This window comes from Heteronotia binoei, chromosome 9 (assembly GCF_032191835.1).
Source record: "Heteronotia binoei isolate CCM8104 ecotype False Entrance Well chromosome 9, APGP_CSIRO_Hbin_v1, whole genome shotgun sequence".
Taxonomy (NCBI): domain Eukaryota; kingdom Metazoa; phylum Chordata; class Lepidosauria; order Squamata; family Gekkonidae; genus Heteronotia; species Heteronotia binoei.
In genome coordinates, this window is record NC_083231.1 from 84,655,973 (window position 1) to 84,670,383 (window position 14,411).

Here is a 14,411-nt window from a genome sequence, read left to right on the forward strand (position 1 = left end):
GGCATTATTTTTGCACACTGTTCCTTATCCAGAAGCAGCAGCATGAGGCATCACCCCAATTGCCAGTTGCAGCTTAAAATCATAAGAAAATAGAGAAGGCACTTAGGAGCTGGTGAATGAAAGGAACTATGAAAAGGAGTGACAAGCTGTAGGGCTTTATATTGTTGTGTCATTAATTACAGCATATAACATGAAGATAGATTCAGGTGGCTAGCCATGTTAGTTTGAAGCAGAAGAGCAATGTTTGTGTCCAAGGGCACCCTTAAGACAAACAAAGTTTTATTTTGCTTGTAAGGAAATGTGCATGCACAGGAAAGCTTATACCCAGAATAATGCTTCATGAAAAATTTAACTAACCAGTCCTTTCATTGTACTTTACAAACATTTTACCAGTGCAAATTCAGATTTCCATGTGAATTATGCTGGGATTACAGAATGTGAGGGGAAAACCCCCTTACAGAACATCTTAAATCACCAGCTTGGTTGCCAGAGCACCTGGAGAAGTGACTCGCACACATCTGGCCAGAGAGTGTGAGTAAACCTATCCAGGGGCAAAAGGGACTTATGCAGTACAAGCAGCCATAATGCTACAAAGGCACTCAAGGCAGGTACAAGAGTGTCCACCAGGAGAACGGAAGACTTCCTGTCGTTCCGTATGACGTCTATCCAAGCCATGGAACGGAGGAAACTGCACTGCCAAGAGCTATCCAGGTGAATGGTTTTGAAGCGCTGACCATGGAATCCACTGTGGAGGGCTAACACCACACGCAGCCATCTTCCTACCAGGCTTGACTCCATTCCAGCGAAGCGAACGGCTCACGTACACACCAGATGTCACCCGTGCCTGCAAGCAACCTACCCACCCCAGGAGTGGTTAATCGTCCAACCGCCACTTTCTTTGTTTGACGGAACTCAAGACAAAGACTGGTGCCAAGGAGAAGACAGAAGAGGAAGACCATCTTCAGCCAGAGCCAAGTTCCTTTGTACAAACTGGGTGTTACCTAGGCCATGATTTGACTCTCTATTGTCACCCTTTTAGATAAATCTAATAGTCTTAAGTATCTCCCCACCCAGTAATCTCCTCTATTCTTCTCCCCAACTGTCATTTTGGAGCCTCCCCTTGGTCCATTTCAACCTGAAAGTTCACTCAGGTATCCAGGATCCAAGCAAGTCCATTGGTCAAGAGCAAGCACCCAATTAGGTGCCACCAATGAACTTTCTATTGGTTGTCGCAGTAGTCCAGCCCTTATGGTCACTGCAAAACCTCCCCTTTTTGGGAGGTCATGCATCAGCAGACCACCTTCCTCCTTCCTCGTACCTCTCATCCCCTAAGTGCTCAAGAGAGTCCTTATAATCTGTGGACTAGCTACCCAAAGGTGTGCTTCTAGCAGTATCCCAACTTCCGCTGCATAGATCCATCCCTGATTCCTGATCAATTTCGGGTCCCTTCTCCCACTTCCTCGCTTGTCGCCATTGGAGCCTTCCTTGAAGACTACGATCGGTAAATATCACCTTGTTCGTCTACCCACGTGTTCCCCTATCTCTCTATCTATTTTTCTTAGGACTATGTGTATGATTTTATGAGTATTTTATCTTGTATGGAAGCCTATATTTTTCTTTTAATTGTTTTACTTAATTAGAATCCCTAATATTTTTAAGCATTATTTTCTGGACGTGGAATCCTGTATACACAGGTAAAAAGATACTGACTAAGCCAGGTGCCCACCTGACAATTCTCCAACCTCATTTTGAGGGCATTTTGGCTTACAAGAGTTTACACTTTTTGAAAGAAGTTAACTGGTGCAAAAAATTAAATATAGAAAGTCATATACTAGCAAACTCAACATGGATTATTTTGGTACAAATAAGTATGTATATTTAAATGTTCACTACTTTGCTCTGGTGCTTAATTTGCTCCAGGTAGTGCTTCAAATGTTTAAGTAATTTATAGAGGAAATATTCTCCATTCCACAATTGCTTGAACTGAAATGAAGACATCCATACCTGCAGACCAACACGAATGCGCTTTGTTAGTGCTCCTTCTGGAAAGACAGCCTGGACTTGAGGCACTACTGTACTGCTTAGCACACCTCCCTCGGGTCCAATCAGGTTACTGTCTTGTTTGATACGGGATACTACAGCAAAGTATTGTGGGAAGTCCCGAGTGATGATACGGCAAATGCGTTTCTTCTCCAACTCTTCAGGAGTGTCAAGGACTGAGTAAAAAGAGAATGCAGTTAAACAATATTTATTTAATATTGTAAACAATGACATTTCCAGAATGAAAAAAATTACAAAGACATTTTACAAAATGTGAAAATAAATGAAGGGTGAATAGAAAGTTCTCCTAACTGTCTATACATTGTTTGCTTGGGTTATAATAAGTAGAGAAATTTGACAATATCCAACAATGTTATGTAATTTTGATTTCAAATAGAGAACCCAATCTTGGTGCAGGAAAAATTGGATATTAATTCATAAAAGAGGGAAAATATAGAGGGAAAGCCCACTTAAAATTCCAGTAAAATTGGGAGTACTTTCCCCATAGCCTGCAGTGATCCCTGTAATGTTTTGCTCATCTTTCCCTACTGATGCCACAAATGGTGGCAGAAGGCAGTCCTATTTATTTATTTATTTGGATTTTAAACCATCTTCACTTGTAAAAACAGAGCTCAGGGCAGTGTACAACATGCAAACTAAGCAGAAGGAACTTGTGGGTTGACGACCAATGTTACTGGACTTGAACCTGGGTATGGTCCTCTTTCTTTCCATTGAACGACAGGGCATTAAACAAGTTGGCCTGGAGGAGAGTTAGCAATATGAGAATGAGCAGAAGAAACATATAGCAAATTATTTGAGGTAGCAGAATAGCTAAAAACGAGAAAAGCTACTTTTATTTCCTTTCTGTGGCTTTCAATTTTTCCATGCTCCTTGTACCTTCATCCATCCCATTTAGGATTTCATTCAGTTCATCCTCTGTATATTCACAGAAATGTTCCTTCCAGTTGTCTCCATTCTCACTGCGCAGGATCACCAGTTCCCTTTCTTTCCCACGCAGAGCCGCAAAGTGAGGGATCTCAACGATCACAGGCCTATTGCAGCAACACAGCATATTAATAAAATGTAGCAATGAGGAAACAACTAGATACGGATTTGTTCAGTCTGTTACAAAGTGACCTGGAATTCTACCTGCTTCTTTGCCATTCCTGAATGCAATCCCAAAAAATGCACATGAGTAGCTCATTGGCATTGTGGCTTGTTGTAGTAGGACCAATGAATCCTTCCTGTTGCTTTAGAACCGGCTAAAAGGGCTGGGGTTGGTATGGGGTCTGCAGGTTTGTTCTTTCTTTACTAAGATCCTCACAATTGAACTATTGTTTTGATGCATGGAAGCCTGCGCAATCACACTGTCATGCAGAATCTACTGTTGTCTGCATATATCTATATGAACACCTTCAAGAAAAGTTATGATCTTATACTAGTGGAAAAAACAGACCTACTCAAGAAACACACAGCATAATAGTCATTAATTTGTACTGATAGTAAATCAGCGTTTTGGTTCCATTGTCGTATTTGGCACAATTGATAACTAAAGAAAAAAAAGCCCAACATACAAAGGCTCTGCATTTCTACTAGTTCAAAGATCAAAATTTTGCTCTTTAGTGAACATATGGAATATATATACATATATATATATTCATTATAGCTTATATTATCCACTTTGGTTAAAAATATGAATATATTGCATTCAATAGTCTTAACTAAACAAATCACATCGGCCATTCTGAATGCAGATGTCATCATGCTAGGTACCATGTTATATGCAACATATAACATATTGCTCCTATTTTGGTGGCAATGGAGGCAAAAAAAGAAAGAAAGAAAGGAGAAGTTTACAGTAGATTCCTTCTGTTCCAATCCAGGTTGCTTTGCTACAGACACAGAATACATAACAGCAATAACAACTGGTACAATTTACAACTAAGAAGTTTTCATGCTAAAACAAAAACAGAGGTCAAGGAACTTTAACAAAAGGTACAAACATATCACCAAAACAAAAACGACGTGTCACAGGGGCCGGAAAATGATCTACTAAAGGTTGGGTATACAAAATTTAAAATCATAGAAAGGGACAATATCATGTGCACAGTGACATAATAAATAATATTGCAGAAGGAGAAGAATGGGGAGGCCAGCATCCATCAATTTGTTTTTAAGTCTCTCCTACCCAAGAAATTTGGTCCCAGGAGGCCCCAGCTGAAGGATTCGGCTGACCAAACTTTCTCCCTCATTAAGTGGGGGAGGAGCCGTAGGCAGGTGAAGTTTACTGAGTACATCCAAAGCAGCAGTGAAAGAAAGAAAATAAATATGCTTTATGTTTTCTTTTTCCAGGACCCATTGCCACTGTCTGCTCAGAGTGGAATTAGGCTGTACACTGAACAGGTTTCTGCCTTGATTTCTTTAGAGTCAACAAAATGAGCCCCCATGACTCCAAACCTTATTATGTCCTCATTAATGTTTCTTTGCATTAATGGGAGCAAGATCCAGTCGCTATACAGGTGTACTTCAATTAAGATTTGGCTTGGCAAGAAGTGTTCAGTGGCTCTGATTTCACTGCCAGGACGCCACCCAGAAAAGTGCCCAGCAATACAAGACAAGGCCTCGAGAAACAGCATGAAAACTCCTATCACACTGAGTTTTCATTGACATTCCTTGACTGAGAATGGGGGGAAATGTGGAGCACACTGTGACTCTATTGGAAGGAGAAGAAGCAGGTAAATAGAGGCAAAGGAAGAACTGAAAAATGTAATTTCATGTAAGTGTTAGAGGGATCCCCTTCCTTATGGATGTATATCTATCTATAGATCAGTATTCCTTTAATAAAATGCAGCAACAGCAAAATGGGGTGGGTGGGGGAATGACTGATGGTTTCCCCACCCTTTCTCACACTGTAGACTGAGTTGTTAAATCACATCCAATTCTTTCTCAAATGCTATCCACTTGAGCTCATATTGATTAAGAAATAATTGGCTGATTAACTTGGGGGTGATAGGTCTTTAGCATGTTTGATTTGCTTCACAACAGATTTTAAGCTGTTCCCCTTTTGCATCTTCATCCTTTTGTCTGTTTGCAGCTGAAGCCATTCACTCTAAGCAGAAGGGTTTCCTTTGATCATCCATTCTTTGGATGCCACCATTAGTAATGAGAAATTATTCATAAAATAAAAGTACTACACTGCTAGTTTCAGCAGAAAAAAATGCTAAAACAAATCTAGGTTGATGGAAAATATTCAAGTTGTGCTACTGCCACAGACCCAGAAAAATCACAGGTTTGTGCTTCCCAGGCAGTCCCAAACTGTGACTAAAAACACCCATGAAGAGAACATAAATCCTTCTTGAAAGGAGCTTCAGGTTGTGCTGTTTCTTTCAAGAGAATTTAATTTGCTTCTCCAACAACAGATACTATTTGTTATCCAAACTTAGAAGTGAAATATCTCATTAACTATCTGCTTTAACAGCTCAACACAGATCAAGCAAGGCTTACTCCAGGAAGCACACCAAACCTTAAATTGTAGCTTTGGCACTTTAATTTAAAAGGCATACAAGCTAACCACATTAATGCTGGCCTAACAGAGTTTCACCTTGGAGAGCCATCACTCTTATCACAAATTTGCCACAATTTTTTCACATCTACTGCTGAAGTGCAGAACCATTTATTATCACAAATAATAGAAATGATTTATTTCAGGTGGTTTTCTTTTCAGCAATCAAAAAGTCTTACCCAAGGAACTGAGCGCCAGAGGGTCCCACTTCAATCAGACGGCTAGCCAAACCTTCTCCTTCCACCATGGGGGGCATAGTGGCCAGTCTGTGGCGCTTGACCAGCCTGCAGGTGACTCGTGTTGGAGCAGTGCATTTCCGCGGTGGAATAATGATTCGAAGACCATTGTGCCTGCAACCCCGCATAGCTCCACCTCGAGCATCCACCATGAAACTGACCAGGAAACTGAAAATTGGGAAGGAGTATTAGGCATGATGGGGAAGCAAATCTGAATGCAAGCTACTATACATTTTTCTTTCAGTTTAATACACTATGTCTTTACATACTGACTGTTTCTGTTGGTCAAAGATACCACTATTAAGGCATATGTATGTCTCTCTGCATGTGTGTTGCTGCCCCATGCTCCCAACTTGAGAAAACCTCTGACTAATTGCCACAATAATTATTTTTAGTAAAAGCAAAACTGTACCCCACACATACAAACACAGGGCTTTTTTTTCTGGAAAAAGAGGTGCTGGAACTCTCAAGAGGGAAATGAAGGAGAAGCATACAGGTGCCCCTCATGAACTTTTATTTTTTTTAGAATCATGCTTCCTCAAAGGTTCCAGAACTCTGTTCTGCCACGTTCCCCCAGAAAAAAGCTGTGTGTAGGCGTGGGAGCACATGTTGATATTCATACCAACAGTATTCTAGTGTCTTTAATTATAGAATTGCGCACACAATGCATTGTAGTCATCCTGAACAAAGTGATCCATGCTATTGGATATATTTCTGCTTTCAGTGTAATAAATGAAGCTGTTATTACACATTCATATTAATTTGAGTACAAAAAGCATTCAGTAAATCAGAAATAAAGTACAGGATATTGTAGATAGGAAGAAATTTAGCAGGATTTTTAGGGGGGTGGGTTGTTAGCTAAAGATTATGCCAATCATACATTATAGGATGCATCAGGGGTCATTTTATAGAAAAATAGGTAGTGGAGCTCATCCAGGAATTGTTATGCAGCTGAACCTACTATTCAATGGACAAGGTATGTAGGCGGAGAGGAGGAGGGGAACCCTTAGAAAGGTTCAGGAGCTGCTCTCCTGTGAGCTCCTGCTGAATTCAAGGCCTGGTTTGCATTCCATGATGTTCTTCTGCTTCTCCATCCATTCAATAGAGAAAGTCTTTTTCCCTTGGAGAAGGAAGTTACTGAGTCCAGTTTGCTGGAAGGGATTTCCCGTTAAGCAAATATTCTAGGCAGTTGCAATTGCAATGTCCATTAAAGCTTGTGGGCCTTTTAAAAATCTGTATCTGGATCATAGCCTTATACTGTTTCCTAATACAAATGAAGAAGATTAAGCAGCCATCTAGATTTAAATTTTTAAATTAGCAAGACACTCTGGTAAATACCAAAGTGTGTATGGATGTGTGACCATATGATGGGTTACTACTGAGTGGATGGACAAATGCTGTCCCTAGTGCTTCATCTCAGCTGATTTGGTTCCCCTTTTCTTTCCTTGCTTCCTCAGCACCAGTAAAACAAAATCTGTGCATGCTTTATATAAATATATTTTGTAAATACTTTATATCAACAAGAAATGCAATCTGTCCTTTTTGCATCACCCTTCAGCCTTTTCCCAGTTGGTTCCACACATAATTAGAAGAAGACTGCAGATTTATACCCTGCTCTTCTCTCTGGTCGTTTTTGCACTCACCTCCAGCTGGCGCGACCCCCCTCTTCACCGCGCAGGATCTGCGCGGATTTCGCACTAAATGCTGCGGAGCAGCCTTTTGCGCTGGAAACTCCCGTCGCAAAAGCCGCGCAAACGCCAAACTGCTTTTTGGCGATTTACGTTTGAGCGGCTTTTGCGACGGGAGTTTCCGGCGCAAAAGGCTGCTCCGCGGCATTTAGTGAAGAGGGGGGTCGCGCCGGCTGGAGGTGAGTGCGAAAACGACCTCTGAATCAGAGACCCAGAGCGGCTTACAATCTCCTATATCTTCTCCCCCAATAACAGACACCTTGTGAGATGGGTGGGGTTCAGAGGGCTCTCACAGCAGCTGCCCTTTCAAGGACAACTCCTACAAGAGCTATGGCTAACCCAAAGCCATTCCAGAAGCTGTAAGTGGAGGAGTGAGGGATCAAACCCGGTTCTCCCAGATAAGAGTCCGCGCACTTAACCACTACATCAAACTGGCTCTCAACCCAATAGTCCAAGCAAATCATGAGGATGACAATCGGGAGCCCACTGCTGGCCACCTTGAATCATGCCATACATCCCGGATTTTCTACTGCCCTTCTCTAGGAATTTCCCCAGTGCAACTCTTGCCTATTAATATCTACATTGGGATGTGTGTGTGTGTGTGCGGGAAACATTGAAAATATTCTTCAGAAAGTAAGGGGAATATCACACTTCAGATCATAATCATCTAGAGAAAAAACCTACATCTTTAACACAATGTGTACAATAGGAAAGACCAAACAAGATTTTCCAGAAAGGTTTCATTTCAGAGCTGCAGAGCCGCTTTTTTTCTATTGTCTGCTGCTGTTATAATAAAATAGACACCATAAAATATCAAAGTGTGTGTCTAGGGTTGCCAGGTCCAACTCAGGAAATATCTGGGGACACTGGGGGTAGAGCCAGGAGGCTTTGAGGGTGGAGCCAGGAACAAAGTGTGACAAGCACAATTGAACTCTGAATGGAGTTCTGGCCAACACATTTAAAAGGACTGTGTTTCTTTTAAATTCCTTCTCTCCATTTGAAAATAATGGAGGATGGGGGCACCTTCTTTGGGGGCTCATAGAACTGGACTCACTGGCTCAATGTTTTTTGAAATATGGGGATTTTTTTGAGGAGAGGCACCAAATGCTATGCTTAAAATTTGGTGCCTCTACCTCAACAAACAGCTCCCCCTCAAGCCCTAAGTACCCACAGATTGATTCTCCATTAGGCCCTATGGGAAGCAGTTTTCATAAGGTATAATGGAGTGCCCAGGGGATATTTCCTCCCCCCTCCCTACTTTCTGAGAATCCTAAACCTAGGGGAAGGTCTCCAAACCAGGGGATCCCCTGCCCCCAACTGCGGACTGGCAACCCTAGCTACACACACACACACACACACACACTCAAAGGAGCTGGTCTGGTAGGTCTGTAAGCAAGTAACCGAATAAGCAAAGCCATTCTGTGAGAGAAGGGTTGTTGACGGCAGCAGGCAATTCCTCTATATGAAGCGGAGCATACAGAAGGGTAAACAGAAGATTGGCATCTAGTGATAAATATAAGCTAGATGCTTCCTTAGCTCTAAGTTGTACAGCCATGCAAACGTAATCCCGACAGAGCAAAGGAAGCCTTGCTTATGCCCTTCTTACACCTCAAATGGAAGCTCAAACACAATATGCCCCACCACTCATAAATGCAATCAGTTCGGACAGGATGGTGTGTTAAGAGTTAGTTGGGCAGGCAGGCATTCTTCTTGTCACATAGCTGGAGACCACAGTTCTGTCTTCCAGTTAATCAAAATTACTGTATGATGCAGGAAACAAGGAGATAGCAGCGGTAAGAGTTAGTCACAGCAGGGAATATTAACCACAAAACAGGTTCATCAGGTTGCTTCAGCATTTACTGAGCATACAAATAGAGGGGCAAAATTTTATAGAGGCGGTAAAAACAAAGAGACCAATCAAATGCTTACTTAAGCTTCATGAGAGTAGAAACTTTGATGGTTACAGAAAGTAACATAAACTGATTTTTGTCATACTAAGCCCAAGCTACATTGTCTGCAAAGTTATGCACTAAGTGAAGCCTGAAATGAGAGTTTAATAGTTTGAAAAATTTCCAAACTGGCTACATCTTATTACTTGATGAAAGCAAGAAGTTTCTGATGAAAAGCAGAAATAGGACCAATAGTCTGCAATATACACCCTTTGAAATCATGTTCTATAGCCTATTTAATTGCAGAGTAAATGTTGTTTTTTCTAGAAATGTTACAAGTCTTTCAATAATCATAAAATCTAAACTACATTTCCAATCAGTACATTCAGATATCAGATTTCTTACAAACTGTGTTTTAGAGTGCTGTAAGAACAGAATTTCATTTGAGAACATTTTGGAGGCTTCTTATGGGTTAGTCTATACTAAACACTTTCCTACAAAGGGAGTTCTTAAATAATGGCAATAGCCATGTGTTCTAAAGACAGACATCTCCTCCTATGCTAAGCAATGAATGGTATCAGTGTACCAGAGCATCCTGAAGTGGATGGACAAAGAAGATGAGGAAGGGTGAAAGAAAATATTAAAAATGAAATTATATATAAGTTCACCTGCTGTTGTCATGGTCAAAACATGGAGAGGAGCGGCTGCAACAGAAGAGATAATTTAGCAGAACAAAAAGAAAGAAAGAATGGATAAATGAAATAAAAGGAAGAAGAAAAGATGATTTTACCTACTAATGGAATGATTTAAAGTGACTATGTTAACATAGATTACAGAGAGTATATACAGGAGCAAAGATTGCATGAAACAGATGACCCTCTGCATATCCTTGAAGTCTATGTTGAATGTGAGTACTTTAGGAACATGGGATAGATCCAAATGTTCTTCCATCCCCATCTGGATGCCACCAAAAAAAGCAATGGGTAGCTATGTTGGTCTGAAGCTGTTGAACAAAGCAGGAGACAAGTTCATCTTTAAGACCAACAGAGTTTTATTCAGAATGTAAGCATTTGTGTGCTAAAAGCACACTTCTTCAATTACACTTCTTCTGTAACCTGAAGAAGTGTGTTTTTAGCACATGGAAGTTTATGTTCCGAATAAAACTTTGTTGATCTTAAAGGTGCATTTGACTCCTGCTTTCTTCACCTAAAAAAGCAGTTCCCTCTACTGATCACTGCACCCAGCACATATGATACAGCACCACCATACAGCCTTATGTACTCCAAGTGACAGCTGCTTGGCTGGAGAACAGAATAAGAGCTTCCTCAGCTTTATTCACATTTTACAATGCCAAGCAAAGCTAAGAGCTTTTTGGTGGTCTCCATATGGTGGACCCATAGCATATAATTTTTGTCTTCATTTACCTATATTTGCAGAAGAATTATTTTGTGTCATGGTTTTTAAGAGCCCCCTACCCACCCACCCTCCAGCATGATAGCAATCATACATTAGATGGCATTAATGCTGAACTTACAGGATATCCAAACCTTTTCAGTTGTATATCTGAAATTCAGTTCCATAAAGAATTTGGTCACATTAAAAAGACTGAGGTTGAAAAGCATGGGAATTTAAAGAGCCAAACTGCATTACATCTGGACCGGATTGTTTTCCCTGTAGCCATACAGAGGATGGAGGAAAGGTGTTTCAAGAGTCTGCAGGGCTCCAATTCGGCTTAGGACCACAGTGCATGGGGAGGGGGGGCTTTCAATGGCACTGTTTTCCTGAGCTGAAACAGCCCTAGGGGAAATTTTATTTGTCCCACTTTGGAGCTGCCTGTGCATGGAATACTGTGGAGACACTGAACCCAACTGATTAAAAACATCTTGTATCGTTTGTGTCTTAATTAGGATGGAACCGATATCCCTCCTCCACTCTTACCAGTTTTCTTTCTGGAAAACCCATTAGCTGTCAACTTGTTATTGCGTGCCTGGTACAATTTCCATTCCAGATTTAAGTGTTCAAAGCTCTTACATCTTTTTATTATTTAAGTTGCTCTTATGCTGATCTTATTTGTTTTTCAATGTTTCATCTGATGCTAACATTACAGTTCTCCCTTTCATAAGCAGAGCGACTACAACTTGTGTTTTCTCACACAATCTTCCTTAAATCCCTTCTTCCCATGTTACACTGCTGTATGTGGGACTTCCCAATCCAAATATTTACTACTTCATATTAACATGTTAAAAAACAGGAGATGGCTTTTCAAATGATAAGACATGTTTTATTTAAAATTGGTGTTGATAACTTTTAGCTGGTAGCTGCTAGGTCCTGTTTTCACTGCCATTTGGAGGGAGACGGGAGACACCATATTGGAGAAAAACAAGAAATGTTGTTTACCTTGTTAGCAATGATCCAATCTCCTTTTTTGAAGACAGGCAGCTAAGAATGATAACTCTAATTATTTGTCAATTTAAATACTGGTTCTTCACTACCACTTCACTCTCCCTATTCCCTGATGCCAAATTAGGCAAACTTTAAAAATTCAAGGATTCTAAACAATAAATTGTACTAAGCCAACTTTTCACTATTGAAACACTTCAAATTAAATATTAACTGTTTGGTAGCAGCCATTACAAGATTCCAAAAGTACAACCCTATTGTAAGCACTTTCTTTCATCATAAAAAAAATTATACCCAATCTAGCCCTTGCTAACCTACCACATGAGCAGAGATCAACTCTGAACAATCCAGACTTCCAGTCTCATCCAACATTCCAGGAATGAGCTGTAATGCATACATGTAGCTCACCTGCCTAACCCTTTTAAATTCATTTCAGTGGAACAAACTGTGTCTGTATTCCTTTGCTGCGGAAGATGTTACCCTCACATTCACTGGATCAGGACAAATTGTATCTAGTGGCTTTGCATATGGCATCCCATATATCAAATACTTATTTTTATTGGGTAAAATTAACTAAAACTCTATATTTTTGGCTTAGTATGGTGTTGTAATCTTTTTTAAAAATCTGACTAATGTCAGACATGATGTCTAATACCAAACACACAGCTGTCAACTGATGAACTTTCCACATGTCAGAATACGTCAGTACTGATGTAAAACCCATCTGTTATTTCAGCCTCTTTCCTCCCACAAACTGCCACCGCCACTCCATTCAAATCAGATACATATCCAAATCCTTTATATCTGCAAGCCTGTTAGAAATTAACTTTCAGGTTTTTAAACTGTACTCCAGGGCATCAAAATGGAAAACCCCCCTATGTTATTTGTGGCATAGTATCACATTCAGTTATGAAACGATGCCAATGTAAATGAATTGTCCACCAAAATCTTTAAATAAATAAATAAATAAATAATGCAGACTGCAACAATCATATTAATAAATCATACCTCCAAAAACTACTAATCAAGTTATTTCCCTATAACTGGTCATTTAAAAATTCTGTCCGTGACCCAGGAGCACATTTTATAATACTGGGTTAAACAGTTATATGACATAAGTAAACAATAGTTTACTTTATGTTTTATTTGTGTTTTCTGCACACAGGTCCAATTATGAGTGCAGTGGGTGCTCCACTGCACATTCTGAAGCCCTATGAGAGCAGATTTCCTTATTTACATCAGTGGAAAAGCAGCTTCACCTGGGCAATGGCACAGGCTAAGAACATGCCCCTCTAACCTGCTTTGTGTGCTCAGCAGAGAGAAAGCCTTTCCTAAGCCCTGAACTGTCTTTAATTATTCACTCTATTCAGTCCTTTACCTGTAAACCACTGAAGATGTTCTCAAAGCTGCTACCAATCTGAAATGCTACTTCTATAAAATAGTACCAGGACAAAGCTAGCAAAACCGGAAGCCGTCAGCTGACACAAAAGCTTCACTTTCTGAAGGTACTGACCTTTCTTTAAAAATCTTGCAGCTTGCTAGTAAACATATAGATAGAAAGGCCAGTTTGCAACTATATTCAGGTATCTTTGATGTAGTTTAAGGCATATTCACATTAATAATTGTAGGTAGTTTCAAACATATTTAACTACTGTGGATTATACCAAAGGAACTCCGGGCAATGATCTTTTGTGAATACACTGAGAATGCTCCTCCAATAAGAAACCACAATTCCCAGGGTTCTGTGGGAAATACATAATGGTTAGATCTGTTTGAAACTGATTTAAACTTAATGTGTGGGTGAGCTCTTTAACCAGAATGGTTAGAACTTTTGCATTCAGACAGTAACTGGGTAATACTTGCATATAAACTTAGCATTAGTTCAGACTTTTGAGATCTTAGAAATTATCTACCTCTGACTTCTGCTCTCAATTACTTACCCAGAATGAATAGGGCTAGCAGAAATAGTAACATTGTCCAGATTGTCAGGACTCCAGCTTAAGCGATATGAAGTTCTCTCACCTTCTTTAGCAAGTGTGGACACCTGGAAATGCAAAACAATGTAAGATAGTTTTTATCTACAGCATCCAACTGAACCAAGCAAAAAGTGTCAAATTTCAATTCCAGGGAAAGGCTTGGTTCACTAACAGATATGAGAAACTTTGAAATATGAGGTTGGGGGGCGGGAATTCATATATTAACAATCAGCTCTTAAATCCTGCTGGAAAGGTCTATTAAAATAATACCAAGCCTTTCTATGGTATTTATGAAGAACAACAAAACTTTTAATGCCAGTTAAATAGTATATTTCTTTACACTAGCACCTACTACAAAAACCGGCAACATAAAATGGGCAATATTGTAGAACTGGTGAAATAACCGCATCTTAAAGAAGAATGGAGAAGAAAATTTAGAAGTTTTGAGTTATTATAATTACCATTCATAATTTTTTTGGGGGGATGGAACAATATTTTGCCACATTCTAACAATTTTTGTACCAATATAATATTTTTGTATATATTTTAACCTTTTAATATTTTGTATATATTTTGTATATATTTTAACCTTCTTAAGTTTCTTTACTGATTCTGTCATT

At 39.8% G+C, this 14,411-nt stretch overlaps 1 protein-coding gene across 20 annotated transcripts in view; it reads right to left on the reverse strand.

The window, feature by feature from the left end:
• Positions 1-14,411, reverse strand: part of ANK2 (ankyrin 2) — a 474,349-nt gene that overhangs the window by 48,603 nt on the left and 411,335 nt on the right. For 9 of the 20 annotated variants that reach the window (XM_060246896.1, XM_060246912.1, XM_060246901.1 and 6 more), the window contains 5 exons: positions 13,756-13,859; positions 5,782-6,006; positions 4,229-4,327; positions 2,938-3,092; positions 2,005-2,216 (listed from right to left, as the gene is read on the reverse strand). In XM_060246896.1, coding sequence (XP_060102879.1) covers positions 2,005-2,216; positions 2,938-3,092; positions 4,229-4,327; positions 5,782-6,006; positions 13,756-13,859 — 795 coding nt within the window. Of the gene's footprint in view, positions 1-2,004; positions 2,217-2,937; positions 3,093-4,228; positions 4,328-5,781; positions 6,007-10,083; positions 10,120-11,812; positions 11,855-13,755; positions 13,860-14,411 lie in introns of all 20 variants that reach the window. The other 11 variants (XM_060246895.1, XM_060246894.1, XM_060246893.1 and 8 more) reach the window with 4 other exon arrangements.